At 38.0% G+C, this 17945-nt stretch overlaps 1 protein-coding gene across 1 annotated transcript in view; it reads right to left on the bottom strand.

Annotated features, from left to right (window-relative positions):
• Positions 1-17945, bottom strand: part of MUC2 (mucin 2, oligomeric mucus/gel-forming) — a 57756-nt gene that overhangs the window by 30539 nt on the left and 9272 nt on the right. The window contains exons 8-25 of the mRNA XM_034061309.1: positions 16651-16768; positions 16194-16332; positions 15520-15630; positions 14470-14539; positions 12950-13087; positions 12222-12386; positions 11582-11676; positions 10765-10895; positions 9836-10087; positions 8887-8939; positions 8497-8606; positions 7977-8128; positions 7382-7520; positions 5934-6044; positions 5442-5621; positions 4077-4316; positions 2789-2945; positions 2412-2540 (exon numbers count right to left, since the gene is read on the bottom strand). Of these exons, the coding sequence (XP_033917200.1) occupies positions 2412-2540; positions 2789-2945; positions 4077-4316; positions 5442-5621; positions 5934-6044; positions 7382-7520; positions 7977-8128; positions 8497-8606; positions 8887-8939; positions 9836-10087; positions 10765-10895; positions 11582-11676; positions 12222-12386; positions 12950-13087; positions 14470-14539; positions 15520-15630; positions 16194-16332; positions 16651-16768 (2490 nt within the window). The remainder of the gene's footprint in view (positions 1-2411; positions 2541-2788; positions 2946-4076; positions 4317-5441; positions 5622-5933; positions 6045-7381; positions 7521-7976; positions 8129-8496; positions 8607-8886; positions 8940-9835; positions 10088-10764; positions 10896-11581; positions 11677-12221; positions 12387-12949; positions 13088-14469; positions 14540-15519; positions 15631-16193; positions 16333-16650; positions 16769-17945) is intronic.

Here is a 17945-nt window from a genome sequence, read left to right as displayed (position 1 = left end):
GAGAAGTTACTTTTTCCTAATTTGAGATCTTGGAGAAAGCCCTAATTTATATTAATTTCCGTAGGCAGCTAGCAATTTTAAGACAAAGAAACACCCCCCTTTTTCTGCAGATATTGAAATGTCATCACTGTATCAATAATAATTCAGTAAAGAATATTGAAGTGGATTCATTAACAAACAGTTTTTTCACTACATTTATTGGAACACTAGACCTTGTTTATGCACCTTCAATAGATCAGGTATCTCCATCCCAAACAGATAATTTATCAGCATTTTTGTGTACCCTTGCCCTGTGACCCAAACCCCAGCTTAATGGAATTAAATGTATGTCAATTCTCATTGCATTTTTCATGTACATACATTTAAAAAAAATATTCTGTCCTACTTCCAAATAAACTTTTGTAAAATCCAATGCTTAAATGCACGAATTCTCTTTGTCGTAGAATTATAGAAAGGTTAGGGTTGGAAGGGACCTTAAAGCTCATTTAGTTTCAACCCCCTGCCACAGGCAGGCACACCTTCCACTAGCCCAGGTTTCTCAAAGCCCCATCCAATCTGACCTTGAACACTGCCAGGGATGAATCCAGGGAAGATCCACAACTTCTCTGGTCAACCTGTTCCAGTGTCTCAAATAGCCTATATATTTAATGACCCTCTAATTAACTGTTGGGGGTGGACCTGCTGGAAAGTAGTGAAGGGGAAAGGGACCTGGGGGTCCTGGTGGATAGGAGGATGACCATGAGCCAGCAATGTGCCATTGCGGCCAAGAAGGCAAATGGCATCCTAGGGTGCATTAGAAAGGGTGTGGTTAGTAGATCAAGAGGGGTTCTCCTCCCCCTCTACTCTGCCTTGGTGAGGCCACATCTGAAATACTGCGTCCAGTTCTGGGCCCCTCATCAGTTCAAGAAGGACAGGGAATTGCTTGAAAGAGTCCAGCGCAGAGCCACAAAGATGATGAAGGGAGTGGAACACCTCCCTTATGAGGAGAGGCTGAAGGAGCTGGACCTCTTTAGCTTGGAGAAGAGGAGACTGAGGGGTGACCTCATCAGTGTTTACAAATATGTAAAGGGTGGGTGTCAGGATGATGGAGCTAGGTTTTTTTAAGTGATACCCAGTGATAGGACAAGGGGCAATGGGTGTAAACTGGAGCATAGGAGGTTCCACGTTAACATCAGGAAGAACTTCTTCACTGTAAGAGTGACAGAGCACTGGAACAGGTTGCCCAGGGGGGTTGTGGAGTCTCCTACATTGGAGATATTCAAGGCCCGCCTGGACAAGTTCCTGTGTGATGTACTCCAGATTACCCTGCTCTTGCAGGGGGGTTGGACTAGATGATCTTTCGAGGTCCCTTCCAACCCTTGGGATTCTGGGATTCCGTGATATTTAAAAGTTGCTTCACACTCTTAGTATTAAAGAAGCTGTAACAAAAGTAAATGTGCTCTATATTTCCACTGGAAAAAAATATAGAAAGATAATTGGATATATAATGACCTGCCTTCTGACACTTTCCAAATCCTTCTAATAATCTAAAATAATCTATTTCAAAATGTGGAATTACCTTATTTTAAAAAAAAAATTGTTTTGGTTAGGGTTTTTTGTTTGTTTGTTTTGTTACAGTTTTGTTTGTGCAGTTCAAGGATTAAAGTAACATGTAAAGTAACTATGGGCGTTTCCTTATGATCTCTAAACTGCAGATAACTGCTTCCAGTCCAGACCAAAAAGACTGTGAGGCAAAAATTGTCGCTGTTTTCTCCAACTTTATCATGTGGTAAAAGAGATTATATTTGTAAAGCCATTCACATTACTGGATAATTGCAGTCCCCTAACATGAGATTCTTCTTCAGTTACCAAACAAAATGACTTAATGACTAAATATGGAGGTAGCTACCAGTAGCCCTCTGAAATCAACTAAACATGGAGGTAGCCCCCAGTAGCCCTCTGGCAACATATAACAGCATCAGTTTGTCTGGTATCAAAGATATTTTCCTTTGTAAAGGTAAGAGGATGCTGCACATCAATAAAGTCACAATGGATCTGATTCATAAAAAATTATGAGGTTAAAACCCCCTAGATATCAGTAACTTGCTTCTTTACCATGTAAAAGGTTTCTTTCTCTTGAAATGCCCTTATGATGGGATGCAAAATAACAATGGTGTAACAATCTTGCATATTTAAAGATATTATCCAAGCAGAGACCTAGTTTTATGGTTACCAGGAATGTAAAAATCATCCACTGATGTTAATAAATAACAAATTACATTATATGAAACATTTATATAAGACTGGAGATAAATTCTACGTAACAGATATAAAAATATTTTATCAAGATGATGGACTATTCCATCATTATCACATGGTACCTGAACAAATTTATATAAAATAAAATACAAAAATGGAAAGGAAATTATTACCTTCCAGGTATGGTACTGAAAAGTTGGTGCTGACATTATTAATTATCCTGCAAGTCATGATATTACTGCCACAAGGCTCATAGTGCCAGTCACACTCATCAGGAGGGTTGTAGTAGTCACAAAATATCGCTGAAGAGGAAAAAAAAAAGAGAAGCTGAATAAAAGTGTCGTTGCCAGAATGCAGCTCTGATCAGATCTTTAAAGGTCCAAGTTAAATGAATCTACATTTTAAGCCAGCAAAATTTCTCTTGAGGTATAGGACCTGGACTTTCCGCTTTAAAACTTAGGATACATAAAATTTGATATTATTAATGATTTATTTGATAGGTTTCCTGACACCAGCCAGAAAGATAAAGTTATGTTTAACTGTTACTCACGGCATATATCAGGAGTTCTCCAGAAAACACAGGCCTGGTGCTTGGTACATTCTTGAGCATATGCAGCAACTGCAGAACAGAAGCACTCACAATCTCCACCACTGTCACAAGAGCAAGCATCATGAACACAAGCTTCATAGAAAGGAATTGGGTCCACCTGATTGGGAAAGAAATGACACCCCAGTTCATCTCCAAATTAGTTTTCAAACTAGTAAGCTTGAAAGATCTCTTGAGATATGGGAATTGAGCTGGGCAGGAATGAGATTGTTTCTAAGAATTACCAAATCACAAACAAATATTATAGGCTTCCAGCTGCTTAATATATTTTGGATAATAATTTGGAAAACATAGTACCTTCATAATTTGCTATGACTGAAAAAAATAGAGTCCTTGTCTGTGCCCACATTTTTTAACAGAGTTACATTTTACTGCTCTCAAAACCAAGTTTGTTTAGTGCCAATGAAGTCTAACCTTCCAATAAGCTTAGCCAACCAAGTGGTGAGCAATAGCAGAAAGACATATTAGCAAAATATTTTTTGTTTGGGACTGCAAGAAGAGAAACTTAGTCTGGATTTTAGCTGCTTATGGAATCAACATAGAAACACTAAGTTAATTAAATTAGTAATTCTTTGTGACTTTTCCACTGTGAGTTAAGAAGAAACTGTTTTTAATATGACCATACTTGGGAAAGAGACAAGAAGCAGGGGGCAGTGCTCCCTGTGCACTGTAGTTTGGAAGCTGTTGGCCTGACATGGCATATGAGAATTTGAGGCACATTACCAGTGACAAAGCTAGTAAATGACTAAACTGTACAATGTCAGTGGCTTCCATCCTGGATTCCTTCTGTGGGTTGAATTTAACAAGCAGCAGTGGTCTCTTCAACAGCCACCTTTCAAACATAGTATGTTGCTTCTGTCAGAAGAGGGGTCTGAAGATTACAAGACCTTTCAGAAATTACAGTATGCTAGTCTCTCAGGAAGAGATAGTGTAACTGCAGTACACACAGGCCTATTCAGGCTAGATTTATGAAACTAACTTGCACAGCAGAAGCTGTGGTGATGAATATGGGCTTGTACAGCCAGGGGTGGTGCCACTACTGATACAGTCACATTGCCACAGATACTTGAATTACTTTGACTAAGGCTAGGCAAAATATGTTGACACCTGTAGCTGTATTGAAGACTTAATTTAAGATGACTATTTAGCCACTTCATTTTTGACAGTATCTCTGCTTCTGCAGTAATGGAAATGCACCATGCTGTCCCATTACTTACTGCCTTCTACAAACCTTGGAGTGACAAATTTGAAAGACTTCACTCTGGATGATGCTGCATTCTTTCTCTGCCCAGGACTTCCGATGTGGTTTTACATCACAGGGCTTTATCTCTTCTGTAACATCTGGGCACATGGAAGACTGTTTCCAGGAATTCCCAAACTTTAGAGCACTGGTGTCCTGCAGCCCACTCCTTGTTGTAAAGTCATTGTTAGACTTGTCATCAAAGTTGCCACACAGACCACACACTTTGCCCTGGAAAAAAAAAATTAACATATCCACAGCTTTTAAATATACTACAGAAGTGAGAAACAGACTCTCGTAAAGTAAAACACTGACATTAAAAAGGACAACTGACTCTCTGTGTAACCAGCGTTTTCATCTTTACTTCCAAATAACTTTAACAGAAAATTATAAATAAATATAAAATTTGTATTTGTTTATATAGTAACTATATCTCTATATATAAATAATTGTATTTACATAATAAAATTATAAGCAAATATAAAATAAATAAACCTTTATTTGTCTGTGTACTCAGCAAACTATTGAGTTGCCATGTCTTCCTTACTTGAAACCAATTATATCTAGTGTATTTCCATGTTGCTGTGAAATCCTTTCATCCAACTTAGTACACTGAAGAGTGTGTAAACCTCTTTCAGCTGAGAAGAACTGATTTATTTTCATTTTTCTCTATTTATCATCACTCAGATATATTAATATAAGCCTGAGTGAGTTTTATTCTACTCAAAACTGTTTTTATTTAAAACTTCTAACATAATGAGCACCACTTAATTCATGGGAAAAAAAAAAGACAGGGACTCATTTTTCTTGAAATAAAGAATTTAGCAACTTACAACAGTGAATTTTTGGTAGTGCTATTTAAGGTACATGAGCCCCCTTAAGGAACATCTTGTTTATACAACCCCTCACCTCCTTATTCACCATGATGAATCTAGTAGTCTAAATCTCAGCATGCTGATTTTCAGAAATCAGAAACATCTCCAGACACTGCATGGGGAGTCTGGTTTTAACTCAGGGCTGAGATTCTATGCAGGCTTCCAAGTGCACATATTGTCAATTTGCGTTCCCTAAATTACTTTGGATATTTAGTTCTTAACATTTACAAACTCAGAATGCCCTAGAAGTTTAGCTTTATTGCAATCACATGTTATGCATCCTCTGCAATGCATCGTGATGGACAGTATGGAACTCCAGTAGCACTTCTGCAAGCCATGATAGTAATATTGCAAGCTAATAATCAATGTGCACAGGATATAGGAATCAAACATGGAGTCAGAATAGAACAACATATATGTTTCTTTATCTCACTGATCTATTCATACTACTACTTCAGAAAAAAAACAGACAGGTCCTAACTTTGTAATCAGGGGTCAGCTTGATGAAAACAGTAGTCTTCTTATCCCAGATAAGCATCACACCATTGCTAGCCTCAATAACGAGGTAGAGGCCTACTGTCTTGTTCCAATAATGTACATCATCACCAGTATCTCGCTGAATTTCTTTATAATCTTTGTTCTCCAATTTCAGTTCAGTTTTCTGAAAGATAAAAAAGCGAACTATTATAACACTAACTTTTATGATGAAAAAATATTTATATGCTCATAACAATACAAGTAATCTGAAACCAACAGCTCAAAGTCTAGAATGACTTTCTGAGATGACAGGAAGTAATGTAGCAATTTTCTTTGACAGAGGTTCTAGTACCTGAGCATCTACACTTTTACAGATAAATTTGATAGGGCCTCTAACCTTTGCTTGTTATAGCTGCTTTTAGGGATGTGGCTTTGGAGAAGTACTTTCATTATTTTGGTACTTGAATACTGATATTCACTGAGCATCATTACTCACCCCTAGAAACATTTTAATAGCCTTTGAGCAGGTAACTCCTGTAGTTCCACAAGGGACATTCTCTGTGATGATACTGAACGAGCCGCTGGAATTTCTGTCACCACAGAAGTCCTGTTGAAAAAGTTAAAAATGAGCATAAGAAGGTTAGGTAGAATATTTAATTTTTAGTTCAATCTTATACTAACTAGAATCACTTAAATCTCCACAATGAATAAATCATTACTGCTGCTTTGCATGTGAAATCATAGAATAGAATCATAGAATAGTTAGGGTAGAAAAGGACCTTAAGATCATCTAGTTCCAAACCCCCTGCCATGAGCAGGGACACCTCACACTAAACCATATCACCCAAGGCTTCATTCAACCTGACCTTGAACACTGCCAGGGATGGAGCATTCACAACCTCCCTGGGCAACCCATTCCAGCACCTCACCACCCTAACAGGAAAAAATTTCTTCCTTATATCCAGTCTAAACCTCTGCTGTTTAAGTTTCAACCCATTACCCCTTGTCCTATCACTACAGTCCCTAATGAAGAGTCCCTCTCCAGCATCCCGGTAGGCCCCTTCAGATGCTGGAAGGCTGCTATGAGGTCTCCACGCAGCCTTTTCTTCTCCAGGCTGAACAGCCCCAACTTTCTCAGCCTGTCTTCATATGAAAGGTGCTCCAGTCCCCTGATCATCCTCATGGCCCTCCTCTGGACTTGTTCTAACAGTTCCATGTCCTTTTTATGTTGAGGACACCAGAACTGCACACAATACTCCAAGTGAGGTCTCACAAGAGCAGAGTAGAGGGGCAGGATCACCTCCTTTGACCTGCTGGTCATGCTTCTTTTGATGCTTTCTGTGCTGTAAGCGCACACTGTTGGCTCATGTTCATTTTCTCATCAACCAACACCCCAAGTCCTTCTCTGCAGGGCTGCCCTGAATTTCCTTTTTGCCCAACCTGTAGCTGTGCTTGCGATTGCTCTGACCCAGGTTGAGGACCTTACACTTGGCATGGTTAAATCCTACATACATCTATTTTTACAGATACACAAACATGTACACATACATCTCTGCATACATAAAAATATTTCAAGTCTAACATGTGGCAAACCCTGGGAAAGAAGTGGGACAATAAAACAAAATGAGGAATATATCTTTAAATATAAATACCTTTGTTTCATAAACTTAGAATTTTGGTTTATTTGACAACTGATAATGAGTTGTTAGAGCTCGCTATAAAATGTCCTCTTACATAATACAATTTGTGACTGCTGTATCAAAAAAAGCCCACACTCACACAGCTTGATGGCACTGAAAATACAGAATTTCAGAATTTATCTTGGCAGAATGCACAAACATCTCAGGAAGAGTGATGGCAGGCAATAAGGAATGACAAAACCAAGAAGAAAAGTATATCTTCAAAGCAGTTGGATGCCATTTAATCCCCCCTGATGAGCAATACCTGAGTAGCCACATATTCACAGCTTCCATCAAAGTCATAGAATTTTCCATCAAAAGTGATATAATGGCCACTTCCATATATCATACAAGTCCCATAACACACATCTTCAGTGCATCTCCAAACCCCTTTTTGGCAGGTACTAGAAGAGAACAGAAGAGTTGAATTTTCACATCTCACCAAGAGTGTGTTGTTTGGTAAACTACAGAATAAACCAAATCTACAGCTACTTGATAAAACATGACAATGTGCACAATACCAATTTCAGTGTTACAGAGGGTATTAAATTTCAACTTCAATAGTTTATCCTGGGTTTAAGCCTATAACATGACTTATAACTCTGGCTAGCAACATTTTTCAGATCTGATAGTGTTCATTTTCGAAAACAGAGTGTAGTTTCCTAATAATAATAAACAGAAGTAACTATTACCCCAACATTTTTAGCACAATATGTATTCCCTCGGACAGCAAACAGCATGCCTGAAATAAAGATTTATATTTGCAGCTACTGCAGCCACTGTAGTACATAAGCCTACACACGGCTATTAATTTAGTGCATAGAATATATTCTAGAAGACAGTACAAAATTATAACTTACCAGGTGTTGCAGTCCACCGTTACCTGCTGTCCAGGAGAATACCACTGGTTGTTATGAATGCATGGGCAGTCCTTCTCCTCCACACAGCCCCCTTTCCCATCATCAAATAGACCCTCAGGACACACACAGCCTGAGACACACTCTGCCTGGAACTAAGAAATCAGAGCAAAAATTGTTAATTTATGAAAAAGCACTGCATTTTCATTCCAGTTATTCATAAGCACTCCAGTAAAAACAGCATTTGTAACAAAACAGCCTAATGCTGATTGGTTTTATAAGGTTTTTCTTTCTAGGTTTCTAATCTTTTTCTTTTATTTTTTGATGAAGACACAGTAAAAAGAAAAAGGGGAGGGAAATCATGAAATTACCAAGTGAGTAATATTACTTGGGATAAAAGAAAGGAAGATTAAGCCAAAGAGAAGTCAACTGTTAGTTACAACTGTATTTTCTATATTGCACCATGCCATTTAAAGAATACAGAATAAAGGAAACATAACATGGAGAAAAACTGAATACATACATGATCAGTTTGAGGAGTGTGACAGCTAAGTTGTACAGGTGTTTGTGAATTCCAGCTTGGGGATGCATTGCAGTCAAAGTATGTCTTGTTAGAAGAACATTTTGTTACACCTAAAAGGTATGTTTCTGGTTTGGATGAACCCAGGAAAGGCAAAATAAACATGTGAAAGGTGGTAGTTACTAAGACAGAAATCTCAGGGTATGGCTAGCTTTATGAAAAAAAAAAAAAATCTCAGTGAAGACAGAACAAATTGAAAATGTCTGTTTCACATAAAGATAAAAAGCAAACATACAAAACAATTAAGTGGAGAATTCAATTGAAATTGTAGGTTTGGGTTTGGAGGTTGAGTTACAGCTTTTGTTTTAGTTTACTTGATAGAATGTCACTTACTTTGCATTCTTATTGTCACTGAAGTACACTGGATCTTTGCATTTCGGCAAACACTAGAAAAGTGAAGTAAGTAGAAATTAAAAAAAAGTAAGCTCAGTGTCTTCAATTTAAATCTAAGAATTTATTAATACAAATTGGAGAGTATTTATTAGTATTTATCATGCATAATTTCTATGGATATTTCAAGGTGAAATCTATTGAAGTGTACTCATGAATTTCCACTAGGAGAAAAAACACAGCAAGATTTTAGGCATAATGCACTGGAAAGTTATCTTTTAAGGAATGACACTATTCTACTAATAGTTAATACTGAGCTTTTTGATGGCTCAGGAAACAGACAATAATGAAATGGATAATAATCATAATTTAAATCAAAGTCTTCATTTGGATAAATAATACATTTTCATGCCTATTTAACTTATATGTTGTAATCTTGTTGGCCTGAATGCTTCATCTGCTGGATAAGAGGTATTTCGCAGTTTGCACTGATGATTCATGCAGCAAACAGTTGTCAGTTAATGATAGAAAATACCAGCATTGTGAAAGTTCCTTCCAAAAGCCTGTGCTACAGTAAATACATATCAAGGTGACCTTCCTTCAATGGAAAACATAAGCAATCTGTCCCTGACAGAAAAAAGCAACATAAAATTATAGCCAGCCTTTTATCTTCCTCTTACCCCTTTGCTCAACAAAGGCTTATTAACAGTGTAGGTTCAGAGTAATGTTTATCTGTGAAGACCAGTATTTTGACCTCTACACAATGCTGCATTTCTCAATTATTAATAAATTGCATTGCAACAGGATGATGCTTTGCTCAGCATGAAGATGTTGTGAAATGCATTACAAGTGCTCATTAAAGCACAACAAAAATTTAAGGAGCTTATATCTAATAAGTAAATTTTAAAAGGGCTTTTATCAACCACAAAAAAGAAGCCACAGTAAAGCATACCAGCGTTCCCCGTCTTTTGTAACATATTCCCCTGGTTCCAGGTACGATCCTTTGTAATAACATGGGCACTTGGAGATGGGCACACAGGTATCCTGGTTATCCAAGTATGTATTATATGGGCAACCACAGCCATCCACAGGAGCAAAGTCTTGCAAGCAATGCTTTTCACCATCAGCAAGGGAACGACAGGTTTGCTGGCACATTGTAAGGTTGTAAAGGAAGATTTGATTTCCTGGGCAGGCAGACACTTCACTAGCTGGAGGGAAAATAAATGAACTGATAATTAGGGGATGCAGGGTGGACAATTTAACCATGACATTTCCATTTGGTTTCTTTGGCTGTGCAGCATGTAAAGGTAAAAATACTTCCTGAGCATTTATTTAAGTAGCAGTCAAAAGGAAGTCTTCAACAGGTATCCTAAGTCACAAGTAACATTAGCCTAACTTTGTTTACCTGCTGAAGACTTCCTTTTGTCTGCTACTAATAGTTTCTACTTTCATACTGATATTTGTTCCACACACTGATTATCAGAGAGAGAGCACAATGTAATAAACTCCTAGTTTCAACAGTATTGTACTTTTGATGAAAAGGAAGCACAATGATAAAGACACTGATAAGCAAAGAAAATGTAAAAGCCATGATGGATGTGACTTCATTAGTCAAAGATAGAAAGATAATAAAAATTATTATTCAAATGGGGAAAAGAAAGTGAAAAACATTGCTTGCTAATTTTAAATGTCATGAACAAATGACAACTAAAAATATAACATGAATCAGTAAATTTTATAAGCATTATTTCTTTTAAGTCCATTAGACATTTCTAAGATACTCCAAATACCTTAACATTGAGATCACTGACAACGAAATTCAGAGAGAACCCACTTACTTCTCATGGCTAAATAATTCCACATGGATTACACTTCCACTACTTACTGCAGACACTTTGCCTCCAGCCTCCTAGTATGATTCCTTTGAAAGCACAGGCTCTTGAGTAGGAGGACAGGGCAGCACACAAGCATTCCTCACTGTCTTCACAGAGGCAGGTGTCATATTTACATTTCTGAAAAAAGATAAAAAGGGCCAGTAAGCTCACAGGAAACCAATGGGCAATTGCAGCTCAGTTGCTATTGAAATATTCTGTGTCCTTTTTTTCATGTTGTTTTTATTAGTTCCTATGCTTGGAGAAGTACAGAAGGAAAGGACAAAGACCAAGGACTGAAAGTGCTGCAAAGAAATAAGAATTCTTTTTTGCTCAGGTAGGCCTCATTTACTGCTCAACAGTGATGAGCATGGGGGGAACAAAACCGCATAATTTTGGCACAAAAGAAAATTGGCTGTTACACTGTAACCAACACAGGAAACATAATAACTATTTACTTTTTTTTTTCCCCTGACTTATTAGCAACTAAAGTGTAAGGGTAGACTTAAACTTTCCGTGCATCCCTGCATCTCTTGAATCTTCTTTCCATTTCAAATATCCAGACTAATAAAAATGTACATTAAATACAAAACATAAGATAACAGAAGAACGAATTTATCATTTTCTTCAGCAGCACTCGGCAAGAAACTGATCATATGAAATAGTTCAAATGCATGCTATGCTGCCTCAGTTAATCACTGCAAAAGCCTCACCAGCTGTTATGGGCAAGCTACTCAGTGATGTCTCAAATGTTTGCACAATAATAAATGTCTATTGTCACCCATCTGAAATAAGGCAGTACTAAAAAGAGTGCAAGATTACAATACCTTATAGTATTCTGACGGATCAATGATTAAGTGACATCTTGCAAAAGGACCTTCCGAGTTTTTCAGCAAAGAACACCAATGCTCAGCATAATTTGCTGCAAAAAAAAGAGAAAAATTAAATTATATCATTACATTCTTTACATTCACTTATCTTCCTTATGCCATGTCTAGTTATGTTGTCATATAAATGCAATACAATGATACAAATGAGAGAACTGCATCCCTGAAAAGGGAGAGGAGAAACTACATGCAATCACTGTACATGTATTTCTGTTCTCATATTCAATTATCTAGCGGTAGACATCATATTTTTCTGCTGCAAGCTGTCCACATGGAATTGTCACAACCCTTATTCAGAGATCACAAAGCTAAATTAAACATAGGGCGAAGTAATACTAAGAAATACAAGCTGCCTTTGCAGAGAATATAAATTAATGACCTTGTTTCCCTGCCTTCCAGCTCAAGATTCCTCTGCAATCACCCCCTAAATCTTCACTTCCAGGATCCTATGTATACATATTTGCAGAAATTAATTATTAATTTGACAGTCCTCTAAAAAAAAGCATCAGTGTCACACTACAACACTTACGTGCCTGTTGCAGTAATATACAGCAACTATCTGATTTATTAATGTGCTTACCACTTTCAATGCTGAGACTGCAGGGGTCTTCCAGCTTTTCTACCTGGTCTGTACAGGTGGATTGAGCTTTCCATGTGTTAGCAAAGGCAGATCCTGTAGCTTCTACCAGCCCACTGGCTGTTTTAAAGTCATCACCTTCTACTCCATTAAAGTTTCCACAAAGACCTATTGAAAAAGATGGTAAAAAATTACATAAACATTACTCATTCTCATTCAAAGGTCAAAGGGAAAGGAACTACTCATCACAAACATTAGAATTGAAGTTCATACAGCTGATTATTCCACTGTTATATTAATGCATACTGTAAGTAGTGAAGATCAAGGAGACCTACTTTAAATCTTTACCTCTTGAGAAGAATAGTTTTCATGAAGATATCACTGCCTTAGAAGACCACCATCCTGTCCTGTACGTTTTATGCTTTCTGATGACATTAAAACCACAAATTACACTAAAAGCCTGATTTTGTGACTTGTTAAAAAAGAAACTGAATACAAAAGAAATATTCTAGGAAGCATTCACGTACTGGCACTGGAGTGATAGGTGACTTCAATGCAAAATAATAAAAACGCATTTCTAGTTTGCTTGAATCAATTCTCTTTCAATGTTTTTGTTTTCATTTTCTTCCTCCTGAATCACTAAGTAGCATGAATTATCACTCATATGTGAATACACGACTCTTCAGCTGTGAAACAGCATGGCTTTGCTTCCCATTTGACTAGATACTTACCTTGAAGTTTTCCTTGAACTGATTGATCCACAGTTGCAAACAGCTGCATGACTGGAAACAACTGGATTTGCAGCTGAAGCCCAAAAGAAGTTTGCACAACAAGGTAGTAAGAAGATGGCTGGAATACCGAGAAGCTGGCTGAAAACACAAAATTTGAATAGTGTGGTAAACACAGGATGCCAAAAGAAACACTTAATAGATTCTAAGTTATAACCTGCTATGAAATCTCTGAGATGAGGCTCAAAGTAATCATTTTTTTCCCCTAAAAATTGCTGGTTATCTACATACAATGCTTGTTCCCACAACTTCACACTGGCAAACTCACTAAACGTGAGTTTGACTTCTGCATCCAGATTGTTTATAAAAATATTAAAGAGCACTAACCCTAAAACTGAGCCTCACTGGTGACTATCTGCCAGCCTGTTGTAACCATATTTACTGTAACTCTGAGAATAACCTGTCAGCCAATTTTTCACCTAACCTATTATGGACTTGTCTAGCTGTCTGCTGGACATTTTGTACAGGATAGTCTGAGAGACAGTATCAAAAACTTTTCTGAAGTAAAAAATCCCAGTCTACTGGCTAACCAACTTCTTATAGCAAATCACTACTGTATGCTCTATTTATCCATTTAATCTTCTTATTAGATGGTCTATTTTCTTGCCCAAAGCACTTTAATTTCTCTAAACTTTCAGCTACACACTGTAATTGTTTTTGCACAAGTACTCATGAATGTATCACCCCATGTATACTTCTCCTTTCAGATGAAGAATTACTTTCTTTCATCTGCAGATAGGACAGTAAATAAGAAGCAACACATGCTGTATCAGTGTTCTGACTGCACATATCTAAAAAGGAGTGCTAAGAGAAGTTCTGCATTCCTTTCAACAGTTACTCCAAGAGGCCACAGCTGCTATCCGATAATGACCTTCCACCAGAAGTTATGCTTCTACATTAGGTGATCTGAGTCAGCCTCTGAAAGTGTCTCTCTAAATTCACTGTTTATATTAAGACATTGATGTGTCAGCTGAGCTGAGAAGATGAGAGGGTGCTGCACAGCACATCCTTCTTTCCTGCTCTAATTGACCAGAAAACACAGCAGTTACCTTCTGCCAGGCTTTCTTTCCACAGGGAATAAAAACCAGACAGGATGGGGAAGAAGCAGGATGGTGCAGACATGCCTAAGCCTCACCATAAATGAGAGCCACAACATACACCATGTAGCCAGGCTTGGCTTTGAATTCAAGCCATGGCATTTCCTCTTTCTCAAGGTACATGCCAAAATATATTCAAGAGGTATGAAAAATAGTGAAATGACATTTTTTTCAATCATCTGCCCTATACAGTCAGTCTGCCCATAAAATTCTCAGTGATGACTATTAAACCACATTCATCCCCAAGTTGTTCCAAAATCTGAGCAATTTCATATGACAGTTTTCCACTTTTGCCTCTCAAAAAAATTCACCTCCACATGAGAAGGCAGGTGTATGACATATGACACACAAGACTATGTCCCTTACCTGACACATGAGGCACGTTCATGGTCATCTCATTCAGTAACACACTGCCGTCTGATCTGAAAACCACCACCTGCATAATAGCAAATAAAATCAATGAGGTTCCAGGTACTGAGAGGAAAAGGAACTAAAAAAATTTAAGAGGGGATACATTCTGCACACTTAGACTATGGTTAGAACTTAAAATCTTTGGAATGAAGAATCTGTCTGAAAATTGAATGTGCAGCAGACCTGTAGGAAAACAGTAAGTTTTTTTCTTGTTGTTCAGTGTTTCACTTACACCTGCCTCCAACAATTTATAGCAGTAATGAAATGTAAATCTCATTTATATTGGCCACTTTGTTTCCAGCAAGAAAATGCTAGGCCTTCAAGATCTAGATCAGGTTCCAAATCTCTATAAAAGCATGTGCCACAGCTCCAGTGTAATGATTTAGTACAATTCTGGCATGGCAAGAAAGCAGTTTGTTAAACTTCCTCATAAATGAGAGTCTGTACATACAGAAACATAAAATTATGGGTTTCTGATTTGGTTTGCTTTGGGTTTGCTCTAGTTATGCAGGAAAGGACATGGGACACTGGAAACATGGAAGGAAAATTATGTGTACATGTATGTAAAATTAGGTATAAATATAATCTAGATATTCCCATAGCAAAACACTAAAATGAATGAAAATATAAACATTTAAGAAGATTGGATTGTATCAATATTCAAAGATGGTATCTCTTCTGAAAAAGACACAATTAGGTCTATAAAATTGTATCCTAATAAGGTAAAATCTGTGAGGAGATGAAGAATGGCACTCTTACTTCCAGCCAACCCTGAATAAAGTAAGAAGAATCATATAGCAGAGGAGGAAAGGGGGAAATTTCATCTTATTTGAGTTTCATCTTTTGTACTCTTCAGGCTTATTTTGAGTTGTCAAAGCAGGAGCCTGAGTTGTTTTTGAGCCTGAGGTGCCTTATCTGTCCACAACAGTGACTCCAGAAGAATTAGTTATTGCTGTACAATAATGGAAATATGCTAATTTTCAACATATCTAGCAGAACACTTACATTTTTTTTGTCATCTACGAGCAGCACAAGAGTCTTCAAACAGGTCTGCCTGTCTGTGGAGCCACAGGGAGCCAGCTCTGCCAGGAGAGCATGACTGTCATTTCCAAAACCCTACAATCACAGGGAAAAATATCCATTAGTCAAATCAAAGATTTCACAAGATTATTTCCAAAACAAAGACTAAAGTCATCAGTTACAATAACAATTATCCTTGAACTTAGTTATTAAGACTGCCATTTCAGCGCTGGTTCTATGCCTATGGTTTCTAGTTCAAGATCTTTGCTGTTCTCTAGAAGAATAGGTCCAGCTCCTTTCCCTAGGTGACTTTGACACTCAGACACATGAACACCTATTACCAATCTGGTTGAAAGCATCTAAACCTAGGAACTGCCAATTTTTGCAGCCTACCTATTCATGCAGCCAGAGCAATCCTTTGATTTCTTATACATGAAGGACTCCACTGGATAATAACTGCATACATAGTCTACTATCTGACTTAGTTAACAACCCATTGTAGTAGTGCCCAACTCCTAAATGTTCCAGTACAGTTTTCAGCATTTCTACTTCCCTCATCCCATAAAAATGGAATAAAACAACAATTTGCAGCTGTTACATATCAGTGCACAGACATCTGTATTTACTCAAAAACAGAAAAGCTCTACAGTGCACAGTACCTTGGACAACACATAATAACAGTCTCCATGGAAGGTGTATGTCTTCCCATCAAAGGTGGTAATATGGGAGCCTCCTTCCACTGAACATTTGCCTGGACAGGGTAAATCTTTGCATGTCCATCTGCCTGAATCACAGGTGCTATAAACAGACAAATAATTTTAAAATGCTTGTAGGTATTACAGGAGCTAAGAGCACTGAAAGCATCTGCATACCTAGCAAACAGCAAGAAAACCACAAGTGTTTTAAAAATGTATATTTGACCAGTACCTTAAGATTTCCCCTCTGCCATATGCCATAGATACAGGAAAATTTTATAAGATTTGGTTGTATAAATATGCAACACAAATGCTAACTTCAGAATGTTTTCAGGAAGTCTTCTATGACTAAGTGGAAGACTGAAAAACGCAGACCTGTTTACAGTCAAGCAAAGAAAGGCGTATAAACTGCAATCCTTACCATTCTTCACATTCATTGGTAATGTTTTCTCCAGGAGAATACTCATTTCCATGGAGTTTGCAGTGGCACTGACTAACAGGTATGCATCCTTTTTCAGTAATATCATCATATACAGTTCCTGCAAAGCACAACAGTAAACTATTCCAGATCTTTCTGAAAGAAGTGATTTCCAGAGAGGAGAAACTCTCAGAGGCGGCATGCTCTCAATATGGCACAGAAAGCAAAAGCTGAAATTATCAAAACCGAAGAATACTGTTTCTGCTTTTTATAAGACACATGGAAAGCACTTTAATCCAGCTTGGAAAACCTAAGTCTACCTGTTTATGCAACTACACACAGACAAAAAGGTTAATGCAAGTATACAAGAACAATCTCAGATTTTCACATATTTAGATTTTCAGTTGTTCTGGCATATTCTTTACACTATAATTGTAATATTTTTTTCCTGAGGTTGACAGTAGAATCATAGAATCATAGAATAGTTAGGGCTGGAAAGGACCTTAAGATCATCTAGTTCCAACTCCCCTGATATAGGCAGGGACACTACAATAAACCACTACACAATGACACTCAAGGCTCTGTGCAACCTGGCCTTGAACACTGCCTGCTCCATCCCTGGCAGTGCTCAAGGCCAGGCTGGAAGAAGCCTTGCATGGCATGCTTTAGTGTGAGGTGTGCCTACTCATGGCAGGGGGGTTGGAACTAGATGATCTTAAGGTCCTTTCCAATCCTAACTATTCTATGATTCTATGAATCTGTGATGGAGCATTCACAATTTCCCTGGGCAACTCACTCCGGTGCCTCACCACCCTCACAGTAAAGAACTTCTTCCTTATATCTAACCTGAACTTCCCCTGTTTAAGTTTTAACCCGTTACCACTTGTCCTGTCACTACAGTCCCTAATGAAGAGTCCCTCTCCAGCATATAGGCCCCCTTCAGATACTGGAAGGCTGCTATGAGGTCTCCACACATCTTTCTCTTCTCCAGGCTGAAAAGCCCCAGTTTTCTCAGCCTGTCTTCATACGAGAGGTGCTCCAGTCCCCTGATCATCCTCATGGCCCTCCTCTGGACTTGTTCCAACAGTTCCATGTCCTTTTTGTGTTGAGGGCACCAGAACTGTCCAGAATACTCCAAGTGGGGTCTCACGAGAGCAGACTAGAGGGGCAGGATCACCTCCTTCGACCTGCTGGTCACGCTTCTTTTGATGCAGCCCAGAATACAGTTGGCTTTCTGTGCTGTAAAGCGCACACTGAAGCCGGCTCATGTTCATTTTCTCATCAACTGACACCCCCAA

This window comes from Melopsittacus undulatus, chromosome 4 (assembly GCF_012275295.1).
Source record: "Melopsittacus undulatus isolate bMelUnd1 chromosome 4, bMelUnd1.mat.Z, whole genome shotgun sequence".
NCBI classification, from domain to species: domain Eukaryota; kingdom Metazoa; phylum Chordata; class Aves; order Psittaciformes; family Psittaculidae; genus Melopsittacus; species Melopsittacus undulatus.
This window is presented reverse-complemented; position numbering and strand designations above follow the sequence as displayed.